Source organism: Hemisphaericaspora subhashii (assembly GCF_019202705.1).
Source record: "Hemisphaericaspora subhashii strain CBS 10753 chromosome Unknown scaffold22, whole genome shotgun sequence".
NCBI lineage: Eukaryota > Fungi > Ascomycota > Pichiomycetes > Serinales > Debaryomycetaceae > Hemisphaericaspora > Hemisphaericaspora subhashii.
In genome coordinates, this window is record NW_026057345.1 from 115,043 (window position 1) to 141,842 (window position 26,800).

At 33.5% G+C, this 26,800-nt stretch overlaps 12 protein-coding genes across 12 annotated transcripts; 8 read left to right on the forward strand and 4 right to left on the reverse strand. All coding sequences in view use genetic code 12, as the record gives it.

Moving 5' to 3' along the window:
* Positions 1-2,172: 2,172 nt before the first annotated feature.
* Positions 2,173-2,958, forward strand: J8A68_004257 (acetate uptake transporter family protein; the record flags this gene model as incomplete). Its single annotated transcript, XM_049408197.1, has 1 exon — positions 2,173-2,958. The coding sequence occupies one exon, from the start codon at positions 2,173-2,175 to the stop codon at positions 2,956-2,958; it is 786 nt and encodes a 261-aa protein (XP_049262480.1).
* An 889-nt stretch (positions 2,959-3,847) lies between these two features.
* J8A68_004258 (acetate uptake transporter family protein) lies at positions 3,848-4,648 on the forward strand (the record flags this gene model as incomplete). Its single annotated transcript, XM_049408198.1, has 1 exon — positions 3,848-4,648. The coding sequence occupies one exon, from the start codon at positions 3,848-3,850 to the stop codon at positions 4,646-4,648; it is 801 nt and encodes a 266-aa protein (XP_049262481.1).
* Positions 4,649-5,088: 440 nt separating this feature from the next.
* On the reverse strand, positions 5,089-7,056 carry J8A68_004259 (phosphopantothenoylcysteine decarboxylase complex subunit; the record flags this gene model as incomplete). The annotated part of the gene is made up of 1 exon (XM_049408199.1): positions 5,089-7,056. The coding sequence occupies one exon, from the start codon at positions 7,054-7,056 to the stop codon at positions 5,089-5,091; it is 1,968 nt and encodes a 655-aa protein (XP_049262482.1).
* A 785-nt stretch (positions 7,057-7,841) lies between these two features.
* On the forward strand, positions 7,842-8,351 carry J8A68_004260 (signal peptidase complex catalytic subunit; the record flags this gene model as incomplete). Its single annotated transcript, XM_049408200.1, has 1 exon — positions 7,842-8,351. The coding sequence occupies one exon, from the start codon at positions 7,842-7,844 to the stop codon at positions 8,349-8,351; it is 510 nt and encodes a 169-aa protein (XP_049262483.1).
* A 634-nt stretch (positions 8,352-8,985) lies between these two features.
* J8A68_004261 (uncharacterized protein) lies at positions 8,986-10,614 on the forward strand (the record flags this gene model as incomplete). The annotated part of the gene is made up of 1 exon (XM_049408201.1): positions 8,986-10,614. One exon carries the CDS (start codon positions 8,986-8,988, stop codon positions 10,612-10,614), a length of 1,629 nt encoding a protein of 542 aa, XP_049262484.1.
* A 111-nt stretch (positions 10,615-10,725) lies between these two features.
* Positions 10,726-14,583, reverse strand: SLN1 (Sln1p; the record flags this gene model as incomplete). Its single annotated transcript, XM_049408202.1, has 1 exon — positions 10,726-14,583. One exon carries the CDS (start codon positions 14,581-14,583, stop codon positions 10,726-10,728), a length of 3,858 nt encoding a protein of 1,285 aa, XP_049262485.1.
* Positions 14,584-15,338: 755 nt separating this feature from the next.
* Positions 15,339-16,808, reverse strand: J8A68_004263 (uncharacterized protein; the record flags this gene model as incomplete). The annotated part of the gene is made up of 1 exon (XM_049408203.1): positions 15,339-16,808. One exon carries the CDS (start codon positions 16,806-16,808, stop codon positions 15,339-15,341), a length of 1,470 nt encoding a protein of 489 aa, XP_049262486.1.
* A 734-nt stretch (positions 16,809-17,542) lies between these two features.
* On the forward strand, positions 17,543-20,017 carry DAP2 (Dap2p; the record flags this gene model as incomplete). The annotated part of the gene is made up of 1 exon (XM_049408204.1): positions 17,543-20,017. The coding sequence occupies one exon, from the start codon at positions 17,543-17,545 to the stop codon at positions 20,015-20,017; it is 2,475 nt and encodes an 824-aa protein (XP_049262487.1).
* Positions 20,018-20,539: 522 nt separating this feature from the next.
* J8A68_004265 (S9 family peptidase) lies at positions 20,540-22,996 on the forward strand (the record flags this gene model as incomplete). Its single annotated transcript, XM_049408206.1, has 1 exon — positions 20,540-22,996. One exon carries the CDS (start codon positions 20,540-20,542, stop codon positions 22,994-22,996), a length of 2,457 nt encoding a protein of 818 aa, XP_049262488.1.
* Positions 22,997-23,241: 245 nt separating this feature from the next.
* TMA19 (Tma19p) lies at positions 23,242-23,745 on the forward strand (the record flags this gene model as incomplete). Its single annotated transcript, XM_049408207.1, has 1 exon — positions 23,242-23,745. The coding sequence occupies one exon, from the start codon at positions 23,242-23,244 to the stop codon at positions 23,743-23,745; it is 504 nt and encodes a 167-aa protein (XP_049262489.1).
* Positions 23,746-23,887: 142 nt separating this feature from the next.
* On the reverse strand, positions 23,888-25,186 carry J8A68_004267 (tRNA:m4X modification enzyme; the record flags this gene model as incomplete). The annotated part of the gene is made up of 1 exon (XM_049408208.1): positions 23,888-25,186. One exon carries the CDS (start codon positions 25,184-25,186, stop codon positions 23,888-23,890), a length of 1,299 nt encoding a protein of 432 aa, XP_049262490.1.
* Positions 25,187-25,357: 171 nt separating this feature from the next.
* BUD22 (Bud22p) lies at positions 25,358-26,797 on the forward strand (the record flags this gene model as incomplete). Its single annotated transcript, XM_049408209.1, has 1 exon — positions 25,358-26,797. One exon carries the CDS (start codon positions 25,358-25,360, stop codon positions 26,795-26,797), a length of 1,440 nt encoding a protein of 479 aa, XP_049262491.1.
* Positions 26,798-26,800: the final 3 nt, after the last annotated feature.

Sequence of the window (26,800 nt, forward strand, 5' to 3'; positions counted from 1 at the left end):
TGGGAACAGACGAGTGTCAGTGACATAGAAATGCTCTTAATTCTCATCAATTCTCACTTCTCTGTATATAGTAATTGTGAGATTAATTTTAGCCAATTGCCATTTCTTCACCGTGGTGAACTTGAGTATTACCATTCCACCTTGAACATTCTTTTCAGGCTAGCCGGGATTAATATTCCAGACCTCAATTCAGGCTACTCTTTTGAATGACATGAGCTCCAGAAGAGGTACATTGGGTTTACTTTCTTTGACAAATAGATTAGACAGGTAATTGATCAGGAAAATGGATGCAATTATTGTTGGTAGCGCAGAATGAGAAAAATTGTTAAAATACCGAGGAAGAAATATGCGGAAGAAAACGAGTTTGCAAACTGTGGAAAGTTGCATGTATTCCGAAAATCCATAGATGTATTTAAATAAATGAAGATTCCCAAGTTGATTGAATTTATAAATTCATATAGAGATGTTACGTTTCTCTTCTAATTCTTATTACTTTACTTTCCATATATACATTTCATTACTATTTTATGTATTGAATTTTAGTTTTCATTCTACATTGAATTATTTCAGCATTAGTGTTACGGGGCATATTTTTGACTTGGCAAATAACGTTTTCTAACCTGGAATATCATTGCCCCTCTTAGCTCGGCCTCCTTTTACGAACCGGGAAGGTGCTATTCAGGTAAGGCTGAATGAGAATGGAGTAGAAGTTTAACAAAGTGGAGAAAGGAAGACTCAAATGCTTTAGACAATACCGAGGACTCATAACATTACTTCTCGGTACAAATCTACTACTTATAATTTTATTTTTTGACATGGTCAGTGGGGTAATATGAGAACCTTGTTGTTTTTTAGTACCGACATCAATTCGTATTTTGTTTGGATGACAATTTGCTTTACCCCACCTCCACTTCTCAGAAAATCGATCTTTGACAATATAATTAAGATCCCTGAAATCTAGATGTATTTTTATTGAGATCCATGGAAATGTTCTTTTTCCGTGCTACCCCACGATTAATTTATTTTCACGCTTAGTGAACAATACAAATGCAACAAACTTTATTTTGTAAAGTGGGACAACCACGAACATACTCTATTGATGGTCTCGTTCGAATGGATCTCTTGAGTAACTCCTCAGCAAGGATGTAGAACAATTGCTCTCTCCTGAAATTTGTTGATAGTAGAAATTACAACAAAGCAAGTGGTTATTAGTTCGCAACGCCAACTTCTGAATTTTCTTTTTCGATCCAAATATCGAATCTTTCCAACTTTGGTGGGGGCTAGAGGTCTGAATTCTTGACGTAGCCCGGTTCAATAGCTTACGGAGTACAAAAAACTTTGCCATATTTTCTACCCCAAATGGATTTCGGACTCTTTGGAATAACAATGGATATATAATAGCCGGTTCAGAAAATATTAAACCACAATGAAAAAATACACCATCAATTTGATTATACTTTTGACACAATTTCATAACTTTAAAAAAGAAAAAAAAAAAAAAAAAAAACTTTGTTTTCTCCTCTCTTGGCCCCTTTTGTTACAAAACTAATTCAATAAGCAAAAGTATAAGCCTTACTGCATGGGTGTTTGTAACTTCTTATGACTACAGAGACTAAAGTTCATGAAAGTGGCTTATTGAAAGGTAGTAGAAGATTATAATCAGGATATACAACTCTACCAGAACAGATCATTAGAGTATCTCACAGATCAATATACTAGAAGCAATTTTTTTTCTGACAGAACCATTTATTCTAGTTCTTATACATAATAACATATAGAAATATAATATAATTACAAGATTCAATGAACATCTGTGGCAACAGGTTGAAGTTTGAACTTTTCCGCGGAATCATTTCTCTGTGCAGGATCGGAAAATATTAAAGAATTCCTAAGATTTTTTTACTTTTTCTGTTGGTTGCAAAATATTCTATTATTTTTATCAGTTATCCATATTTCATTTAAGAACCGCAAGTGAAATTCTATCCCATCTTATAACGACCAGATCATAGTGACCTGGCTGTCCAAATTGAGAGGGGCTATGGTAATTCCGTTTCTTTAATTGCAAAATGTTCAAGATTTCTTCAATTATAAATTCAGGTGCAAATCATTGATATCATTCATGAAATTTTTATTCAAAACCAAATATCAATCTCAAATAACTTAAAGCCAGCAATGTCTTCTTCAGATTCAATTAACTCTTCCATAATGAAGGATGAGACTGTATACAATATCAGCAAGGTTCAGACTACAGGTCCAGGTGAAGAATATGTTATCCTTGGTCCCAACAAATATTACCGACATGAATTATATGGGGCCATTGGACCAATCTTAAACTTGGGCCATCCCTCTCCTCAGTCCAGAAGAATGGGTAATCCCACGCCTATAGGATTGGCAGGTTTTGCAATGACATGTTTGGTGATGAGTTTATATGGACTTCATGTTGGTGGTATCACTATTGGAAATATGATTGTGGGACAAGTTATCTTCTTTGGTGGAATTGGTCAATTTGTTTGTGGGGTTGGTGAAATATTGATTGGGAATACATTTGGAGCAGTTGCTATGCTTTCATTTTCTTCCTTTTGGTTTAGTTATGCTGCTATACAAATTCCTTCTTTTGGTATCGCACAGGCATATATGGATGAAGACCCAGAACAACTTGGTAATGCAATCGGGTTGATGTTATTAGGTTACGCGGTTTTGGCTGCTGGGTTAACCACGTTGTTATTCAAAGCTGTCTGGTCTGTTTTGCTTTTGTTCATTTCGATTACTATGACTTTCGCTATACAAAGTGCCGGTGAAATGTCTCAAAACCCAACTGTTTTACTTGTTGGTAATATTTCTGGTGTTATCACGGGAGTGTTGGGTATTTACAATTGCATAGCTGAAACTGCGACTAAGCAGAACTCATACTTCACCCTTAGTGTTTTCCCAATTGGAAATAAAGCTCATGGACATTAAATGCTGGCAGTTAATGTTCATTCTTTCAATTAGGGGAAGACTTCTTATTTTACATATTTATTACTATCATGATTTACTTTTGGGGACCGGGAAATTCATTACTTGTTACATTTTTACTTATTTACTTTACTTTAGTTATTTCAGCCATACTATTTAATACAGATTAGCACATTTTTTTTTTGATTTAACTATCTTAGTCCTTGTTAAGACAGAGAAGGTGTTCAATCCAGTTGTCTGTTATGTCTGATTAGATTTTGCAACCAATTTCTTTGTTCGGAAAAGTATATCAAATTCCGATCGTATTTTTTAAAAGAAATTTTGATGCAATAAACGTTCTAGACAACGCATCCGCTTATCCGTATCCTTATCGATTCCCACTATCCATAATCATTAGAAAATGCATATAACGTAATCTCTAACTCTCTAAATCGCTCCGACTCGAGATAGTGTTGCAAAAATAAAGTTTAACTTTTATTCACCCCCACAATTTAATTTTGTGTAATGGTCGTGTGTTAACTGAAATGTGGCAAAAAATATTTCCCTCATTAAAAAATACGGAACAATTTTCGCAGCTATTTTTTTTTTTGATTTCCGCATTAACCACTAGTGATGAAACAAAAGGAGGAGTTGTTTAAGCCCTGACTAAACAATAACCGATAAGCCTAGGGCATATTGTATTTGATTCTCTTTGTATTTAGCAGCAATTCAAATGAAAAGTTGCAGATTGGGGTAAAATCCTAATTTAGATCAGAATATGTGTTGGTAATGGGGTAAAGAGGGTCTACAATAGCAATTTTTCTATCAGATGTGAAAATATAAATACATAATCTGATCCTCATCTCTCTTGGTTAAAAATCTCTTGTATCATATATATCAAAGATCAACAAATATGTCTGATTCAAACTCAATCCAATCACTTTCTTCCAAAGACACTCAAGTTTCATCTGAAAATACTCCAGTTAGTAAAGTCCGTACAGTAGGTGCTGGAAATGAGTTTGTCATTATAGGAAATCACAAATATTACAGACATGAATTAATGGGAGCTATGGCTGGTTATTTATATCCTGGAGTTCATCCTGCTCCAGTTCATAAATTCGGTAATTCTGCTGCCGTGGGGTTAGTGGCCTTTGCTACAAGTACTCTTATCATGTCGTTATATGGTGTGCATGCCAAAGGGATTGTGGTGCCAAATATGGCTGTTGCTACTGCTTTTTTCTTTGGTGGTATTTGTCAAATTCTTTCTGGGACTTGGGATTTAGTCACTGGTAATACTTTTGGTGCAACTGCTATGACATCATTTGGATGTTTTTGGTTAAGTTATGGTGCAATGATGACTCCAAGTTTTGGAATTTTGGCAGCATATATGGAACAAGATCCAACTCAACTTGAAAATGCTATTGGGTTTTATTTAATTTCTTGGGCTATTTTAGCATTTATGCTTTTATTGTTAACTTTTAAATCAAGTGTTCCATTCATTTTATTATTTTTCAACATTATGATGACATTTTTATTACAAGGAGCTGGTGCTATGGCAGGTAGTGCAAAAACTACATTAGCTGGAAATTATTTTGGTATGTTCACGGCAACCTCTGGATTTTATATGGCTTATCTTGGTATGGCTACTCCACAAAATTCTTATTTCCAATTACCACATATTCCTGTTTCAGATGCTTATTATGCTGGTCATTAAAACTGGTTTTTCATGATTCTTTAGGATATCATAGTATGATATTCAAAATTTTTCAATTCTTCGTATTTTACTTTTTTGATTTTACCTTTACTTATTATTAGGGGGACCGGGGTTCTTGTTATTTATATTATTATTATGCTTTTTATATTACTTCTACTATTTTACCATTACTTTACTACTAATATACAGATTAATACATTATCTAAATTGTAGTTCCGCAATTCCACAAGGAAGCTTCTCTACAGGGTAATCTTGACTGTTAATGAGAAACAAATATTAAAGCTTGCTTGCAAGCAAATCTTTGTTCTTAGTGATAAAGAATTATTAACGCTTCTTTGCAACTGAATGTTGACTCTTAATAAGAAATAAATAATAATTTAATTAACTACTCTGTTCTAAATTGTTACCAGTTGACGTATATATCTATTTACACTTCCGACTTAAATAATATTCTTCGTTTCTTTAGGAATAGTAATCTTTTGTTGTTGATGGGAAGGACTTGGAGAAGGCGATGATGGTATTATTCCCGTGTTGGTAGAATCTCCATCTTGTTCATCATCTGTTATATCAAAAATCATTTCTTCGTTATCATTCTCATTTGGGGCGGAGACGTTTCCTTTACGGTTTTCTGTGACATTGTTAGTCTTGTGCTCAGAATTACCATTGCTCACTTTTGGGGTTTCGATTTCAGCATCTTCTTCCTCTTCGTCATCCTCATCGTCATCCTCATCGTCGTCATCATCATCGTCGTCATCCTCATCATCATCCTCGTCATTCTCCTCATCTTCCTCATTTTCCTCATCATCATCATTCTCATTTTCTCCATCTTCTGCAATCTCCCCATCCAACTTCTTCTTCTCCGCCTTAATAGCAACAATCTTCCTCCTCAAAATATCAACCACTTCCGTCCACTCCCTCATCCCACCCATCCCAATATCACCACACACCAAAACCTTCTCCACCGGCTTCAACACCTCAATCCCAAAATCCGGACTCATAATAATTGCCAATTGTTTAGCGGTGATGGGATGGGTATACATAAACGTATTCATTGCCGGTGCGACAATAATCGGTTTTTTAACCAGTTGTTGAGATCCAGGAGGACCCCATGATCGGATAATTGAAGTTAAGAGATTGTCACTTATTCCATTGGCGATTTTTGCTAATGTGTTGGCTGAAAGTGGGGCTAATAGCATTATGTCGGCCCATTTACGTAATTCGTTATGAAGGATTAGACGATCATAAGGATTTTTGGGCTTTTTGTTTATGGTGGTAGTGGTGGTGGCAGTGGTGGTGTTGTTGGAGGATGTGATGTTCATGTTGGTGGGTCCTGGGTTTTGAGTTGTAGATGCGGTAATGGTTGTGGATGCTTCGTTGTAGTTTGCCCATTCATCTTCATCACGCCAAATTTTGACATCATTATGAATTTTTAACCCCTTTAGGAAATGACTAGCTGATTTGGTAACGACTAATTGAATTGAAATACGGGATGTTCCAAAGATTTGAAATAATTTATCAATTATAAGTGGCATTTTTATAGTTGCGACTGATCCAGTACATGCTAATAAGATATGAAATTTCCCATCATCTTCTTTAGATAAATATTGTTGGAATGGAACTGGTGGCCCCACGGGAGAAGCAACAATTGTTTTGTTTGATCTTTTGATTGAACTTCTTCGGGATGAATTTGCACTTGGAGGTAATGCATTTATTTTAATTGGTTGAGTGATTGAAATATTTGATGGATTATAAGGAGATGTAACTGATGCAGGTGGTGGTGGACTTGGTGATATTCTATTGACCATAGGTTGAACTTCTGGTTCGAAAGTATATCCCTTTTTGAGTCCAATTTCAGGGGTAGTAGGAGAAGCGGTACTGTCTCTACTTCTTGTGGTATTACTTCCTGTTTGTAGAGATTGAAGATGACTAGTTTTCACATGTTGAGGTATTGTGCTTGGATTTGCCATGAATGTCAATACATCATTAACAGATTCATTACGTCCTCTATTGATTGATGTGTGTCTCGAAGGTTGATTAGAAGATGGTTGTTGTGGATGTGGTTGAGATGGTGGCGGAGGTGGCATATTTTCTTGAGTACCTACATTTACAGCAGATGGTTGAGCTGATATGGTGAATCTTCGGGTTCTTTCTTCTAAATCATTGAAAGAAACACTTGCATGTTTGAGTTGATTTGTTATTGGGGATGCCATAGATTGTATTGGAGTTATTGGAGATTGTAGTAAATTAGTCGTGGTAGTAATGATTTTATTGGTTAAAATTGTTGGTGATTTAAGTTTAAGTTGTTGCCTTTGATTGGTTGGGTTTTGAAAAATAGGAGTTTGAACTGGCGGGAAGGTTGTAGTTGAAGATGATGATTTAATAGAAACTAAAGAAGGTTCCTTTGCCATTTGAGTTGATGTGTTAGTGTTAGTGGTGGTAGTAGTGCTGTCAGGAGGGAAAGAAGAAGAACTTTCCTTCTGAGTAGTGTCGTCACTTTTTTGACTCATTGAACTTTGATTTGAGTGATTTTATTTATTAGGGTAGTAGTAGTGTTTCGTAAATAAATATATAACACAAGGTGGTTCTCTATTTCTATTTATAATATTAATTAATACTACCAGGTGGTTTATAAAAAGTTTAATTTAAATGCCAATGTTTTATTTAAATTAAAAATTATAAATTAAATTTGAATCAAGAAAAATTTATTACAATAAAAAAACTTTGCACATTTAACAATCAAACTTTTAAAGAAACAATAAAAACACATGTGATTGATCTATTTAATAGATAATAGAAAGTTAATAGAAGAAACTATAAAAATGAACTAATCATACAAATGATTAATGAAGTATGAAGTGCTACTTGTAAATTGACTACAAATAAAATAACAGAAATATCTATTGAAAAATAGGTAAATTAATTTAAGAGTAGTGTGTTGGAAAGTGTACAAGAAGATGGTCATTCGATGGATGGATGATCCTCTCGCGGAAAAGCCGTTAATTAAAATTATTTTTATTTTATTTTTTATTTACAATCATTCTGTTTTGCGACATTAGATGTCTAATACGACATTATCCAATTTACTTGTAATACGACATTATTTACATTTTTTCCACACTTCATTTCAATTGTTGACATTAAATATAAGAGACACCTGTGCTTTACCTGTTAGTGTAATATAGTAATCTACACAATGAATCTTCGTCAGCAAATAAGTCAATTCTTATCACTTGCATATGTATTCACTTCTGCATTTATGGTATGGAAAACCATATCAGTAATAACCAATTCCCATTCACCAATTGTTGTTGTACTTTCAGGGTCAATGGAACCAGCATTTCAAAGAGGTGATATATTATTTCTTTGGAATAGAGATACACAAGCTAAAGTAGGTGATATTGTTGTATATGAATTACTGGGTAAAGATATCCCAATTGTTCATCGAGTATTAAGAGAACATCATAACCTGGAAAAACAATATTTGTTAACTAAGGGGGATAATAATGCAGTTGATGATTTATCATTATATTCAAACAAAAAAAGATATTTAGATCAAAAGACTGATACTGTTGGTACTGTTAAAGGTTATTTACCATTTATTGGTTATGTTACAATATTAATTAATGAAAATGAATATTTTAAATATGGTTTATTAGGTTTATTAGGTTTATCAGCTTTATTTTCTAATGATCAAAATAGTTAGACTCCCGCGTTAGTAGAATAATAAATACATACAAACAAACAAAATATTAACTGATGTAGCTTGGATATTCCCAATTGATTAATCCCATCAGATTTCCCTTGATAATTGCCTTTAGTTTACGAGTTAATTTACGTCGTATGGACTGGGTTGAATAGGGGATTCCGTTGCATGTAGTATTTCCCACGATATTTAAAAGGCGGAACGGATGGGATGAGGCAAATTGAGGGATGTAACCCCTTATTATGTTTCATAATTAAACGTCTTTTTCTAACCATTGCTTCGTTATCTTTCTTTCATGGCTCATCCCCTTTCTTTCTTTTCATCCCATCACATCTGTTTTTCTCTCAAGAGAAAGAAACAATTGACAATCAGCAGCACAAGAAAAATCAGTTGATATTTCAATTGTTAAGACTTTATTCATTGTTAATTCTTTTTTCGCTTAACTCGGGGGTAATGATGATGATCCGTAGATAAGCTTCTTTCTTCTTTCTTAATTTAATTGATAGATCATGCAAAATTTTAAAATGACATCATTCTGTTTCTCTTCACTTCTTCTTTTACATTTATAATCTCCTTTAGTATTCCTTCCATAATCTTCCCCTCGTACTCATGTAAACCAAACCCAAAGCTAAGTATGTTTGATATATCATTATTAAAGAAATGTCCTGATGATATTATTTATCAAATATTAGATCAGAATTTCTTAGGAGTATCTGATATTTATAATTTCCTATTTAATAGATCAACTCATTATGTTGCACAACAAGTATTAAATAAAAGAAGTTTAATTCATTTAACAATTGGTTCAAGAAAGAATTATGAAAGTGTAATCACTTCAAGTCATGATTATGAAATTACTAAAGGTCCTTATTATTGGCATATTTATTATAATTATACCAATAAGGATTCATTCTTATCTTGGTATGATAGACATAAATTAATTAATAATTATGTAATACAAATCTTTTTAGATCAATTTCAATTTGATTCATTAGAATTCTTTCAAATATTGAAATATAAGAATATTAAAATTTATTTAAATTATGAAAATGATGATAATCATACGGTTAGGAAGTTTACTCATATCATTTGGCCCATGATTGAAGATATATTTGATTTCCAATTAAATTCAATTAATTTAATCTTGGAATATGAAAGTTCAATTGATCAAGATTTATCAATTGATATTGCCAATATTAAAGAATTTGAATTTAGACATTATACTCCAACTTATAGACAAGTTGAATTTAAATTGAATCAACAATTGAATAAATTAATCATTAATAATATTAGTATGTTACCATTAACTATAAAATTACTGCTGTTGCCCCTGCTGCTGTTGCTACCAATTAATTTATGTTCTTTCTTTATAAAAGGACCGGTTGCAAATTTGAATTATTTAGGTAAAATTTTGCAACAATGTCATAATTTACAATATTTAACAATTTCAAAAGGATATATGAAAAACTTCAAAGATTTTATTAAAATTGTATCTCCATTAGGTTTATCAAGATTAAAAACTTTAGATTTAAGTTATAATGATTTTGGATCAATTGAATCAATTGATTTATCAATTTATTTCCCAAATTTAATTAATTTTATCTTAAAATTTGAAGGATTAAAATCAAGAAAGTTTCATTTTACAAATATTATATTTCCAAATAGTTTGAAATGTTTAATGCTTCAAGATAAAGGAATTGCAACATTTAAAGATATTCAAGGTTTACAATATTTGAAAATTCTTGATTTATCATATAATTATCCACTTCATTTCCAAATACCTCATACGGTTGAACATATTCAATTATTAAACTTATCTTATAATCGTACTATCCTATCTTCAATATATCGATTCAATCGATTAGACATTTCAAGATTTATCTTTTTTAAAGTTAGTGAATTACATTTACAAGGTTGTAATATATGTAATGAAGATTTAGAAGAATTAGAATTAGAATATGAAGATAAACCAATTCCAAAATCTCAAGTGAAATTCTTAGATTTATCAAATAATAAATTATCTAATTTAAGAATGTTTTCTGGGAAATTATTTATGAATATGCCTTTAGAATTTGTGGATCTTTCATTTAATGGATTTGATTATTTAAATGATCATAATTTCCCATTAATAAAAAACAATTATCCAGTATTGAAAAAAATAAATTTAACTGGTAATTCAAGATTACGGAAAATTACTGGTATTGATCAATATCCTCAATTAGAAACTGCATTTACACAATTTGATAGAAAGGGTTGTATATAGGTTCCTACAGTCTGCTATTTAATAACCAAATAAATCGTCTAATTAAAAAAATACTAAATCAAATGTATACAAATTATAAATAATACCAAAAAAACCAAAACTATCTCTTTATTAATACTCCATTGGAGGAATATATGAACTCCCAAATCCCAATCTCTTATCTTCATTACTATGATGAGTTTGTGGAGTAGTCACAATCTCACTCAATAAAACCGGACTAAATTCAACAATAATCTTTCTTAAATTCGTTCTTCTAATAGGTTTAGATAAAAATCCACTCATTCCACTATTCAAACATTCTCGAACATTACTTTCATCAGCAAATGCAGTCAAGGCAATAATCGGTTTATCATAATGTAAATTATTTCTAATCATTCTAGTTGCCAATAATCCATCAACTTTTGGCATTTGAACATCCATAAAGATTAAATCATACATATCTTCTTTTTCAATTGAATCCTTCACCAATTCAATCGCTTCTGCTCCATTACATGCCATAGTAATATTCGTAAAACCTTCTAATTTCAACATCCGTCTTATAACTTCTTGATTCACTAAATTATCTTCAGCAACCAAAATCTTGAGATGAATAATCTCATCAAGTAAATTTCCACCGTGTTCAGATCCACTACTACCACTCCAATTTCCGGATCTATTCCCTCCAGAATCAGCCGTGCCGGTAGAGCCCCGAGCATATAATCGTGGTTTTTGATTAAATCCTTTCGTATCTGATTTTTCAAATTTGGGTCTTTCCATCCTGGGTGAACTTGGAGGATATGGCGATTCGGGAGAACTCTTAGTATCACTACCATCCTCACTGGAAGAAGTTGTCATGGGGGGTTCTTCACTTATAGGAGTATGGAGATCGGTTACTTTATCATCAAATGCCACTTTTCTATTCATTTTCGAATGCGGATTAAATTCATCCTCACAGAAATATGCCATTTCATCTGGCGGAACCATAATCTCCCCCGTCTGAGGTAATGGAATCGTCAACGTAAACGTCGATCCTCTTCCAATTGTTGATTTTAACGTCAAGGTCCCATTCATCATCGTGGCCAATTGTCGACAAATAGAAAGTCCTAATCCAGTACCTCCATAACTTCTAGATAAGGTTTGATCTCCTTGTACAAATGGTTCAAATACTTTTTCTTGTAATGCAGGTTCAATCCCGGGGCCAGTGTCGGTGACTTCAACTTGAATAGCCCATGTTTTGGGTTTATACATCGTTCTGATTCTATATACTTTATCATCCTTGACAATCTCCGTTTCTTCAATTGATGCCGCCATTGGTGGTAGGTCCGGGGCGATGATTTTCTTTTCATGAATAGGATATCCCTGTGGTTGCGCAAGGATATTGAGGGGGTCTTGGGCACTTAAGATTGGGGATGGAGTAGAATCACGACGTTGAATAGGATCGAGGGTTTTATGTTTTTCTTGTTGTGGGGTTGAATTTGTCAGGTTTGAATTTTCGGAATGATCTTCACTTGTTCCAGGAGATGAAATATCCGTCTTCTCATCCTCGAGAACAATGGTATCGATTGAACCATCTTTACTACTAGTTGATGCGATATTCTTGGGTAATTTTTCTGATGAGGATGAAGGAGGAGTGAATGAGGATGATGGAATATCGGGTAACGCCTTTGGTTTAAATTGATTGTCAAATACTGTGTTTTCATATTCGGCAGTGGATAACGTTACTATACTTATCATATCATCATTTTGATCTGCTAATAAATCAGGACGATCTCCATCGGATTGATGCTTACTCTTAGATCTTCTGAAATAACCTTTATCAGTTTCTCGTGCAGGTTCATTTGGAGTTGTGGTGGTGGCGGTGATACTAGTACTTGGAATTCCCGTATTTGAAGTGGTTGATGCGTGTCTACTTCTTCTGGGTCCTGGTGGTGGTGGAACATCTCCTCTATGTAAAATATAAACATGTTGATAATTCTCCGCTTTCGATCGTTCTTCATCATATTCACCTAATAATTTAAAAGTAACATTAACTGATCCATCAACAGGTGTAAATTTCAAAGAATTTGAAACTAAATTCATAACAATCTGTATAATTCTATTTGAATCTCCAAAAAGAATTAATTTCCTAAACACATTAGGTTTAATCAATATATCAAAATTAACTCTTTGATCTTGTGCTAATTTATTAAAAATTGATTTCACTTGATAAACAATTTCAAGAATTTGGAAATTTGATTTCTCCAATTTTGATCTATTCAAAGTATTTTTAGAATAGGTTAATAATTCAGTTAAAATATGTAATAATAATTCCCCTGATCTATGGATTAATTTCAATGAATCTTGAATTCTTGTTTGATCTTCTTCATCCATTGCAATTGAAGTCATTCCCAAAATACCATTCAATGGTGTTCTTAATTCATGAGAAATATTGGCAATGAAAACTGTCTTGGCTTCATTAGCAGCTTCTGCTTCAATCTTGGAAGCTTCTAATTCTTTGGTTCTTGATCTAACTCGATCTTCTAAATGGGTATATTGTTTATCTAATTCTTCTGTCATAATATTAAATGCTTCTGATAATTCAGTTAATTCATCCTTGAAAAATTTCTTTGATCTCGGTATTCTTTCAGGTAATCTTATCCCGGTTGAGTAAACTGACCCTGATCCTGAAGTTATACTTCCTGTTCTATTACTTAATTTGGTCGCACCACCTTCCAGTATCAGTTCATTAATTGATGTTGACATTGGTGTTGGTGTATCATTATTATTATTTGGATTTTTATATTGATTATTAAATTGTGATTTTTCCTTCTTATATCTCGTAATTGCTTCAGTAGCTTCTTTTAATTTTGTTATCGGTCGTATAAACCAAACTGCTAATGGGAAAGTCAATAGACACATAAATACTCCAATACCTATTACAACTCCAATAATTATTCGTTTTAATCGATTAATAGGTTCCATAAATACTGATCGACTTTGAACAATGATAATTACCCATTGAGTATTTTGATCAATTATAAATCTAGTAAATCCAATTGCAACTCTTTCATTACTAATTGAAACCACATTAGTAGCTGTTCCTGATCCCGCAGTTGTTTCAAGAGCGGTTTTTATAGAAGATGAATCATTGATGTTATATACTTGTCCTGGGGTTAATAAACTATTGTTAACTGGGAAAACTGTTTCAAATCCCACTGGCGGTCGATTAGTACTGGAGTCATTTGAAGGTGTAGTATAAGCTCCTGTCAGAGAGTTGTCAAATATTGGTTTGACTGCTATTGAAGTATAACCGGTCGCTCCAGGAGATGATGCCAGTAAGGAATCTTGAATGGGTTTTGCTGATGCAAGTACTGTTAAATAGCCCGATATGTATGGTTTATTAAGAATGATGGAAGAATTTGATAATACTGGGAATGTTATACCCATGAAATAAGGTTGGGAGTAATAAGCTTCATCATAATAATTCACAGTACCATTACTAACTGGACCGGTTAAAAATAATCCTGAACCAGATGGATTTAATAATGATTGAGGTAAAGTTGCATTTGCTTGTAATGGGAATAATATATTTGTTGCTTCTGTTGATACTACGGTGGCATTATTAGCAGAAGCAGCTACAACATCTAAATCTAAGTTGTATAATCTGACTGCTACGAAGTTTTCATTTGATGACATAAATTGATCTAAAGTACTTTGTGCACCAATAAACATATCTCTTGAATTATTACCAGCTCGATATTGTGATAAAGGTTGTGTGATTTGGTCTAGTGTTGTTAACCATAATACTTGATATGATAGATATCCTAAAGATTGTGATACTTGTGTTGTTTTTAATTGTGATATAACTTCCAATCGTTCCGCTCGTAAATCATTCAAATTTTCACTAAAATATACTCCGGTAACAACTGCTAAAATTAATAAGGAAAACAAAGAAGCGAAGCAAACAAGAATAATCAACTGGGGTCGAATACCAATCTTTAATCGTCTCATTGTTTTATATGTGTGTGTGTGTTGTGTTTAGCTATTGATTACTTTATTAGTAAAAACATGAAATGACTCTTCTGCTTATTATTCTTAGTAGTGTCTTTGTTAGTAAAAAGGTAAATCCTTTGGTTGTGTCTTGCTGCTGTAGTGGTAGTAGTAGCAGTATCAACTGCAGTTGCTGTCGTTGTTATTGTTGTAATTAAAAGTGGTTGTAAAAAGATGAGTGTTTAATTAAAACAATGGTAGGCGGAACAAAAATTTAATTCTAAAAGGGGGTGTGTGCGGTTTGCGAGTGATTACTTTTATAAGTAAACTTTTTTTATAAAAAGATATTCTCGTATATGAAACCCCTGTTGTTTCAAGTAGTTAGTAGTTACTTAATAGTAGTAGTACTAGTAGTGATAGCAAATGTTATAAGTAATTTCAAAAATTATAAAGAAATGAAATGAATATGAATGATTGTTATTTTTATTTAATTAAAATAACAGCAGACAGTCAGTCAGACAGAAATTAAAAAAATGGGATTCTTTTTTACGATAAAAAAAAAATCTTAACTGATTATGTAATCAACATTTCTTCTTTTTATTGCTTTTTTTTCTTATGGATAGTAATTCTTAGTAAAGGCTGCGAAATGATATCATAGTTTATAGGTTCTACCTTGGCAATAATTAAATTAGTTACAGACAACGTAAACGTTTATATAAAAGAACAATAATAATATACAGTATACTAATGTATATAAGTAATTAGATAACTCTCTCTTAAACTTTAACATTCATTTTGAATCCAACAATTGCAACTCTACTCAGATACCAAAATATTGTACCAGTTACTGCTAAACATCCAACCAATATAATAAAATGATTATATTCTTGGGTTGTACCATGTTTAATAATTGATGCAGCAATTGGTATACCAAATAAATTAGCCAAGGATAATACAAAATTTAAAATCCCATATTTTGTCCCAATTTCATTGACAGGAGTAATTTGGGATAAACATGCAGGAACAAGACTTAAAATTGATCCCAGACAATAACCACCAAGAATTGCAAACGCGTATAATACTCGTATGTTAGATCCTGCAAATGGATATAATAATACAAGAATACAGAAATTATATCCAATTAACATTAATATATTAATATTGAATCTTCCCATATAATCAGATATATATCCTGGAATCCATCTACCTAATATACCGGCACCATTCCATACGGTTAACAATATATATGAGGAAGATTCCGATGCCCCTTGTGCCATGGCATAAGTGGCAAAATATGTTAATAATAATATTAATGACAATTCTGAAAAGAATGTTCCAAATACAACAAGAATATATTTTGAATCTGCAAGCTTCATTTTGGCTGCAAATTTAGTGATAAATTGTTGCCATTTATTATTAAATTGATGTTCTACTTCCACTTCCACCTCTTCTTCTTCGCTATCACTCTTGTTGTCCTTCTCACTTGAAAATCTTTCTTTAACTAATAAAATTGATAAAATCATTAATCCTAAACAAATAAATGCTAATATTCTAATGGCCCATACATATCCATATTGACTATATGCATGTCTAAGCATAAGTGGGAAAATTAATCCCCCTACTGATCCACCACTTGTGGCTAATCCAGTACAATTACCTCTTTTTTTCAAAAACCAATGACTAATAACACCAATCAATGGAGTCATCCCCATTCCATTCCCAATCCCAAGACTTATAAAACTTAATATAAATTGCCATATATTAGTACTATTTGCAGCACCCATTAATCCAGCAAATATAAATATAGTTGACAAAATTAAAATACTCAATGGACCTTTTCTATCAAATATTGGTCCAGTGACAACTCCACCAGCATATGCTAAAGATAAATAAATTGAAAAAATCCATGAAATTGATGTGGCTTTCATATCAACCAATTGATGGGTTGATACATATGCTTGAATTGCCCCAATTGAATTTATAAGTCCTAAATTTACAATCAAACCTAAAAATGAACCAAAGATTACTGAGTACGCTTTAAATCCTCCATCGGGATAATTCGCTGGGTCTTCATGTCCATGAAGTTGATAGGTTTTTTCATCAACATTTGATCTTTTTTTGGATACAGAGGATTCGTTTTCTGGTGGTATTCGAGGTTGACTTGGTCCTTCTTGTAATTCTGGGTCTGAATGATGAGGATGACGGATCGTGAGTGTGGCTAACTCTATTGCTTGAGATGTTGACATGCTTACTGTACCCTCTTCTCCATTTATCTAATTAAGGGGAAATTGTGGAGGATCTTATAGTGAAAAAAAATCCGATGGGAGGGAAGATGAAGCGAGCTGGGGGAACACGGCAAACGGCATCCGTAGAGAACAATGGCAATAAATGATTGTCTCTCCGATGCCACAAAAACGATTAAATACCTCTTGGACAGGAAAGCTGTCTACAGAAAACGTTTCCTATGCAACAGTTGGTTCGTTCTTGATGGCCATTTCCTTCTTGATCTTGCTTAGATGTAGATATTGCAAAAGAAACACCTTGGTTTTACACTTTTTACAGAAGTTTAGCAGAGCGCAATTTTAAATTATTTTTAGAATCAAAAATCAATCCAGCAATATATTTCAAGTATCAAAAAAAGACTCCAATCAGTTCTAGTTGAATAGATTTTTGCCAAATCCGTTACATTAGCTTGTTAAAGCATTGGTTAGTAATGAACTTGTATATTTACGACACATTGAAAGAATTTACGTCAGTCGATGGGTTTACCGGGCAATTGTTTGATTTGTGTATTATTACTTGCATAAAACATCCAATCTTACATATATTAACATGAATCAAAACATAAAAAAAAAGAAATTTCCATTTTGAGTCGCAAATTAAGGGCCAAAAAAATGACGAGGGTTTTAATCATCAGATCCACAAGGGAAAACCGCCACACACACATAGAAAGCAAGGTGAGAGTGATAACGAAAGAACAATGACGTACTATGGCTTCTCTGACTTGAAAGAGTCAGGCGGGCCCCGAAAGAGATTTAGAACACCCTTGAAAAGTTACTTTTATTTCGGAATATTACTTGCGTCAATTATTTGGGGTTCATCATTCTTATTATATGCTATTGATAACTTTAAGACAAGTGTACATTTACAATCTATATTAGATAATTATGCAAGTCCATCTAAGAAATCTACTGATTTTGGTGGGAAGATACCTTTATCTAAACAAGTATATAACGAACATATTTTAACGCCAATTACAAAAGATATTCAATGGATTAGAGAACCGCAATCGATTCATAATGATCAAGGAACATATGTTATCAAGCAAGATGTGGAAGGTAAAGGATTTCAAGTGGTTGTTAAATCAATGGTGGATGAGAATTATGAATATACATTGATTGAAGAATCTACTTTTGAATTTGAAAATATAAAATATCATATTGATGATTTTATAGCGTCTCCAGATTTACAAAAAGTCGTGGTAAAGACGAATATAACTCATAGTTGGAGACATTCAACTTTTGCATTCTATTGGATAATGGATATCAAATCTAAGAAGATCCAACCGGTTTATAATTCTACCAATAAAGTATCTACTGTTTCATGGTCGCCTGATTCAAATAATATTGCGTTTATTTATGAGAATAACATATACCTTAAAGATATTGAACAAGATAAAATCACTCAAATAACCTCAGATGGATCTCGTCAAATTTTTAATGGAAAGCCTGATTGGGTCTATGAAGAAGAAGTATTTGCCAGTGATATTGTCTTATGGTGGTCTCCAAATGGGAAGAAATTTGCATTCTTACGTTCAGATAATACTGCCGTTCCTGAATATTTAATTCCATTCTATGCACAACCAGGATTTGAACAATATCCAGAATTAGTCAATATCAAATATCCAAAAGCAGGATTTCCTAATCCTAAAGTAGATATCTTGACTTATGATATTTCCAAACAACAATTATCCAATCATGAATTAAAATCAACCGAAATCTCACCTAAAGACCGTCTAATCACAGAAGTTGTATGGGTTGGTGATTCAGTATTAGTGAAAACCTCAAATCGTGCCAGTGATTTATTGGAAATTTACTTAATCGATCAAGATAATGTCGATTTAATTCGTTCTTTACATGCGGATAAATCCTGGTTTGAAATCACTTCACACACAATATATATCCCTAAAAATAAAACCATGGGACGTAAGTATCACGGATATATCGATACTGTGGTTGAAGATGGATATAACCACTTGGCATATTTCGCGCCTCCAGAAAACCCCAAGGGACAATTATTAACAAAGGGGAAATGGGAAGTTGTCGGAGGTGTTGAGGCATTTGATCATAATACCAACCAGGTTTATTTTACAAGCACTATGAAATCCTCAATTGAAAGACATGTCCATGCGGTAGATTTGTTAGATAGGACGAATGATGGAATACCGTATGTCAAAGATATAACCACTAAAGAAGGATGGTATGAATGTTCATTTTCTTCAGGTGCTAGGTTCTTGTATTTAAGTGATAAAGGACCGGGAATTCCTTCTCAAAGAATCAATGATTTGAAAATGCAAATGAATGTAACTACAATTGAAGATAATTATGAATTAAAGAAAAGATTACAAAAATATTCAATTCCTGAAATTAGATATGAAACGGTTGAATTAGAAGATGAAAATGGTGAGGCATTCTTAATTAATGCTATGGAAACTTTACCATTGAATTTCGACCGTAAGAAGAAATATCCTGTTTTGTTTTATATTTACGGAGGACCAGGTTCGCAGCAAGTTACCAAAAGGTGGGCAATTTCTTTCAGTTCATTAGTTGCTGCCGAATTAGATGCCGTCGTTGTAACTGTCGATGGTAGAGGTACTGGATTCAACAACCTTAATTATAAAATGGGATCAAATTTCAAATTTATAGTTCGTGACAAACTTGGTCAATATGAACCACTTGATGTCATAGCGGCTGGACGAAATTGGTCAAAAAGATCATATGTTGATCCAAAGAGAATTGCAGTTTGGGGATGGTCATATGGTGGATATTTAACTTTAAAAACGCTTGAAACAGACACTAACGACTCTGTGTTTTCATACGGAGTTTCAATTGCTCCGGTTACAGATTGGAAATTGTATGATTCCATATATACAGAAAGATATTTACGTACTCCACAAGACAATCCAGATGGATACCAAATTGGGTCCATTCATAATGTATCTAATTTCTCTCATGTCAAGAGATTCTTTATTGGACATGGGACAGGAGATGATAATGTTCATATTCAACATTCATATCAATTACTTGATAAATTTAATCTTGCTGAAATTGAAAATTTTGAATTTATGGCATTCCCTGATAGTAATCATGGTATGAATTATCATAATGGTAATAAAGTTGTTTATGATAGAATACTTGATTTCTTGAAAAGAGCATTTGATTGGAAATTTATATAACATACTTTCTTTGTATAATTAACTAGACATTAATTGTTATTGCTTTTATTATTAGTATTCCTGACTCATCTTTCCTATTTAAGAAGTCTACCTTAATTGCGCTAATATGAATTTGCGCTCTAGTTTTTCTTCTGGAATCTGATGAAAATAATTATTTAGACGACTAGGGACTAACGAACACAACCAAGAGCTGAATCTGAAGTAATGAATGATCGGCCACACGTAAGAAACTGGCGATGTTAACTAATAGATTCAACCTCTGATGTCAGCCAGAATCTGACTAACCCATCAGTGATTACTCTGACTTATGTCAGGAATGTTTGGTTGCAAAACATGCAGAAAACATGTGGCATATCAATGTTTTACAGTATCAGTATCCGAGAACAAATAAGTTATGAAAGCATATATATCCAATTTACCGCCACTTGTAATATTTCCCCATCCTTGGAACAATCAAGTATATTGTAAACATAGAGTGAAGCAACGAATCTTACACGTTATAGCACCACACCAAAAGACAGCATGACATTTTATGGACATTCGGACTGGAATGGGTCAGCTAGACCTAGACAGGGACTTTTCAAAAACTGCTTTTATTTTGGTATAGTACTTGCAAGTCTAGTTTGGGGTTCATTGTTCTTATTGTACACAATAGAGAATTTCCAGACAGGTGTACAGTTACAACATAACGTCAATCGCTATTCAAGTCCATGTAAGAAACGTAGTGTCTCCGGTGAGAAAATGCCGTTGTCTCGAGAGGCATTTCATGAAAGACTTTTCGTCCCAATCACGGAGAAGATTCGATGGATAGATGAACCACGATCTATCTATAATGATCAAGGAACGTTCCTTGACATAAGAAATGAGGATGATGATGAATTTCGAGTAGCTATTAAATCTGTTGGGAACAAAAGCTACGAGTATCCATTGGTTGAACAATCAACTTTCCAATTTAACAATATTGTGTATAAAATTGAGGATTTGGAAGTATCTCCTGATTTACAAAAACTTGTTTTAAAAACTAATACAACTAAGACTCTGGCACATGCCAGTTTGGCTTTGTTCTGGTTAATGGATATTAAGACTAAGAAAATCCAACCATTATATTACGAGAACGAGCAATTATCTGCTGCTTCATGGTCTCTTGATTCCAGCCATGTTACATTTGTCTATAAGAATAACATTTTTCTTAAAAACATTGTTGATGATAAAATCACACAAATAACTTCAGATGGGTCAAGTCAAATATATAACGGAAACCCCGACAGTAACTCCGTATTCAACGGTGATATCGTATTATGGTGGTCTCCAAACGGGAAAAAGTTTGCATTTTTGCGATCCAATACCATTGAGGTTCCCGACTATTTAATGCAATTCTTTGTTCAACCGGGATTTGAAGAATATCCAAAGCTGGAATATATCAAGTATCCAAAGGCAGGATTTTCCAATCCTATAGTAGACATTCTAGTCTACGATTTATCTATAGATAATCTAACCATTTACAACTTGAACTCGACTGAAATTACTCCGGAAAACCGCTTGTTGACAGAAGTTACATGGGTCGGTGATTCCTTATTAGTCAAAACCTCAAATCGTGCTAGCGATTTATTGGAGATCTATCTAATCAACCAAGAACAAGTAGATTTAGTTCGATCTGTGCGTGCCAATAATTCCTGGTTTGATATCACTCGTCACACAATGTATATCCCCAAGAATAAAACAATGGGTCGTGAATTCGATGGATACCTAGACACGATTGTCGAAGGCGGATATAACCACTTGGCTTATTTCTCTCCACCAAGCAACCCCAATGGACAGCTATTGACTAAAGGTAACTGGGAAGTCGCGAAGGGGGTTGAAGGGTTTGACCATAATACAAATCTGGTATATTTCACAAGTAATATGAAGTCATCTATTGAAAGGCATGTTCATGCTGTCGATTTGTTGGATAGGTCGAATGATGGTATGCCATATATTAGAAATATAACTAACAATGATGCATGGTATGAATGTTCATTTTCCTCCGGTGCCAGATTTATATATTTGTCTTATGGGGGACCTGGGATCCCTAATCAAAGAATCGAAGATTTAACAGGGCAGATTAATGCTACTATACTTGAAGATAATCATGAGCTCAGGAGAGCTTTACAAGGATACGATATTCCGAAAGTTAGATATGAAACAGTTGAATTGAAAGATGATGAAACTGGGGAAGTTTTCATGGTGAATGCTATGGAACGTTTGCCATTAAATTTTGATAGGAAAAAGAAGTATCCTGTTGTATTTCATATCTATGGAGGTCCGGGATCGCAAGAAGTTACTAAAAAATGGGCAATTTCTGCTAGATCAATGATTGCAGCCGAGTTAAATGCAGTAGTGGTAACCATCGATGGTAGAGGTACCGGATTCAACAATCTCAATGCAAAAATGGGATCAAAATTCAAATTTATTGTTCGTGACAAACTTGGTCAATATGAACCACTTGATGTCATAGCTGCAGGTCGAAATTGGGCAGAGAGGTCATACGTGGACCCAGAGAGGATAGCAGTTTGGGGTTCGTCATTTGGTGGCTATTTGACCTTGAAGACATTAGAAGCAGATACCCAGGATCCCGTATTCTCATACGGATTTGCTATGGCTCCAGTTACAAATTGGACGTTATATGACAGTGTATACACAGGAAGATACATGCATACTCCCCAAGAAAACCAGGAAGGATTTCGTCTTGGTGCTGTTAATGCGATTAATCTTTCACATGTCAAGAGATTCTTGATTGGACATGGAACAGCTGATGATAATGTTCATGTTCAACATTCATATCAATTGCTTGATCAACTTAATCTTGACGAACTTGAAAATTATGATTTCATTGCTTTTCCTGATAGCAGTCATCGTATGAAGTTTGATAATGCTTATAACTTGTATCATCGTAGAATACTTGATTTCTTTAGGAGAGCATTTGATAACAGGTTTGTATAAAGTGGACCGTTATTTTTAAAAAATATACGTATTTATTTAACTTGTTTCCTATTTAGGAAGTCTAAATTTGTGTGAATCGCAGCCCTTCGCCACGTGATCGAAAAAAGCTTTTTTTTTGTTTCTTTGTTTAGGTTCATCCACTAAAAAAAAATTTTCAAAAAAAAAAAATCATCGGCACCCCCTTCAATTTCTTCTCTTCTCTTTCTCTTCACATCAATTATCAATTGAATAACAATTAAGACGCAATGATTATCTTTACTGACGTTATTTCCGGTGACGAATTATTATCTGACGCTTACGACGTCAAGGAAGTCAATGGTGCTGTTTACGAAGCTGACTGTGATATGGTCACTGTTGGTCAAGGTGATATTGACATTGGTGCCAACCCATCTGCCGAAGAAGGTGATGAAGCTTTAGAAGATGGTGCCGAAACTGTTAACAACGTTGTCTACTCCTTCAGATTACAACAAACTCAATTCGACAAGAAATCTTTCACTACTTACATTAAGGGTTACATGAAGAGAGTTAAGGCTTACTTAGCTGAAAACAACCCAGATGCTGTTGAAGCTTTCGAAAAGGGTGCTACTGCTTACGTCAAGAAGGTCTTAGGTTCTTTCAACGACTGGGACTTCTACACTGGTGAATCTATGGACCCAGATGCTATGGTTGTCTTATTAAACTACCGTGAAGATGGTACCACTCCATTCGTTGCTATCTGGAAGCATGGTGTTAAGGAAGAAAAGATCTAAGCTAGTTTGATACGTTTATTGTGATTTTTCTTTAAATTAAGTGTTTAGCATAGTATATTCATTTCTACAATTATTTTCTAAAAATTACAAAAAATATACGAGAATTATTGTACATATACTTTTAAGTTTTGATCTAATTACTCTATTCAATTGCAGGGACAGCTGGTGTAATTGCAAGACATACATTTTCCAACGTGATATCCTTCTGAACATACCAAAACATATCTATGTCAAGTTTTTCTCCAACCATTAATTTCATTGCAATTACACGACTTTCATCAATCAACCGTCTTGCTAGCAATCCAACCTCTGCTCTTTCCTCAAATGTTAATCCTGATATGTGTTGTTGTTCAGCGCTATTTGCTGGTCTTGAACTACTCACGGCCCAAGATACCATCTTCTTTAAAATATTGAATGACTGTAAGGTCTTGAAACCGCGATCATATAAATATTGACGTGATTGTGGGAGTAATTGGTCATAAGCACACGCATGTCTACAACACATGGCAATCAATAATCCTCCAAATTTTTCACTTTTTAGTATAGTCGAATTGACTAGCAGTTTTAATGTCAAATCAGTAGCTGCTCCGCACAAATGCTTCGATATTCCTACAATCCTATTGGGATTAACATCTTCCACAAACTTATCAAGATTCAAATCTTTAATATCAATCCTTGTTCTTTTGATGATTGGTTTGAGTTCTGAATCAGAGCAATCATTTATAATTCTTTTGTCTACCTTTAATCTATTAACTCCACGATCAATAAATCCATACCCATATTTTTCGCAATCATTTTTTTGCAACTTATTCTGATTGGTTGAATCTTGTAGTATACATAAATTTATAAATCTTGATAATTCACCTTTCCCGCATCCAAATTCAACATAAAAGTTTTCTGATGATAATAAATTTCTTGATTTAAGATTCCCAATTAATGAAGATTGTTGAATTGAATGTTTTTGTCTAGATGCTATTTCTAATCTTTCATCCAATCCTTTATGTTCACTTATCTTAAATTGTAAAGGTTCAAAACTTATTGATTTAAGTATGGGAATATACTTTGCAAATAATGCAACTTCATCTAAGCCATCATCTTCTGATTCAACTTTCTCAACTGTCTCGGAGATTCCTTTAAGTGTTACATTCAAATCCATTTCAAACCAAGGATCGGGTATTTCCTTTGGTTTTGCATTACACTTCTTCAAATGTTTTTCTAATTCCTTGACCCATACTGTGTGGTTAGGATCAAGAGGACAAGGTACTCTTTCTTGTTTGGTTTGTTTGTTATCTTCATGGATCATATGTTCAGAACAGAATCTTTGATCTTTCTTACGTTGCATTGCACATCTTCTATTCTTTTTAGCAAGAAAGTATTCACATTGCAACTTCTCTACATGAGGTTTCTTCTCTTCGATCTTTCTCTTCTTCGTTTCACTCATTTTTCAGTGGTGTTTTGATGTACAAGTGAAGAATATGTTGCCAATAATTTTTCACTGTTCTCCCACGCTAACAAAAAAAAATGTTCAAGATGCTCATCGCTTCTTTGCTATTTCTAAAGAACTTAATTATAGACAGTTGAATTCATAATATTCTTATAGGGAAAGGACATCATGGCTAAAGGAACTAACCAAATGTGGAAGCTTGACTTACTCGAAGCTAAATTCAAAAAGTCAACTCCTAGATTCCCACATACTAAGAAATTATTAACTGCAAGGAATACTACCAAACTATTAAAGAAACTTCCTACCAATCAAACTGACGCTGAAAATGAAATCAATGCATTAAAATCAGATTTCTTTGCCAGGAAATATCACGCTGCTTTTAAGAAATTAGAAAAGGAAGTGAATAAGGTACTTAAACAAAAGAAATCACAATTGGAATTCTTTGAATCAAAGGATAATATTAATACTTTGATAACTTCAAAGTTAGCCAAATGTATAACTACAACCATATTGACTAGTAAGGAAGCTAAGAATGATCCTCCAAAATATATACTAGAAGAAGTGAGAGTGATAATATTGGATAAGTCCCACCCTTCAAACCCATCATGTTTCTTCAAAACTTATTGTCAAAATAATAAAGAATTGAATAACTTTTGTTCAAATCTTTGGAATAATAAGAATATCAAATCTGTTCTAAATGAAATTGAATGGTCTTTTAAGATGATTCGAGGGGATTTAACAAAACAAGAACAAGAAGCTAGAAAGAAGTTGACCGGAAAGAGCATAGAAGCTGAAGAAGAAGAAGAACGTTCTGGGGATGAATCGGAACTGGAAGAAGATGAGAACGATAGTGGAGAGAGTGAAGATGAATCTGAAGGAAAAGAAATTGATTTAGAAGAAGTATATGATAAATTCGCTGTTTATGATAAATTTGTAGGAGATTCTGATGCAGAACAAGAAGAGGAAGAACAATTTGAGTTAGATCCAAACATCAATTATAATGAAGTCACGGATGAAGAAGCTTCAGATGAGTCGGATATAGAAATAGATGAAGAATCAGAGTCCGAGGAATCTGAAGAAGATGACTTTTTTGAAACTGATAAAAAGGACAAAAAGACAAAGAAAGAAAAGGAAGTAAAAGAAGAAAAATACAAGCTTCCTGAGTTGGCCTCTGGATATTTCTCCGGAGGGTCGGATGACGAAGATGATGTTGAAGAAGATAAGGTTGTAAAAGCATTAACTACCCATCGTAAGAATAGAAGAGGTCAAAGAGCGAGACAAAAAATTTGGGAGCAAAAGTATGGTAAAGAAGCTAAGCATGTAAAAGCCGAAAAGGAAAGATATGAAACTGATAAACAAAGAAGACAAATTGAATTTGAAGAAAGAGAAAGAAAGAGGGAATTAAAACGGAAATTGGCTGAACAACCAACTGGTGCTAACATGACCCCAATGGGTGAACGTAGTCTGGCATCGGCAACACCAACGCCAACACCTCAACCTCAACCTGCAGCTGAGAAAAAGATCCATCCTTCTTGGGAAGCAAAGAGGTTGGCTGAAGAGAAGTTGAAGAATGTTAAGTTTCAAGGTAAAAAGATCACATTCGATTAGATC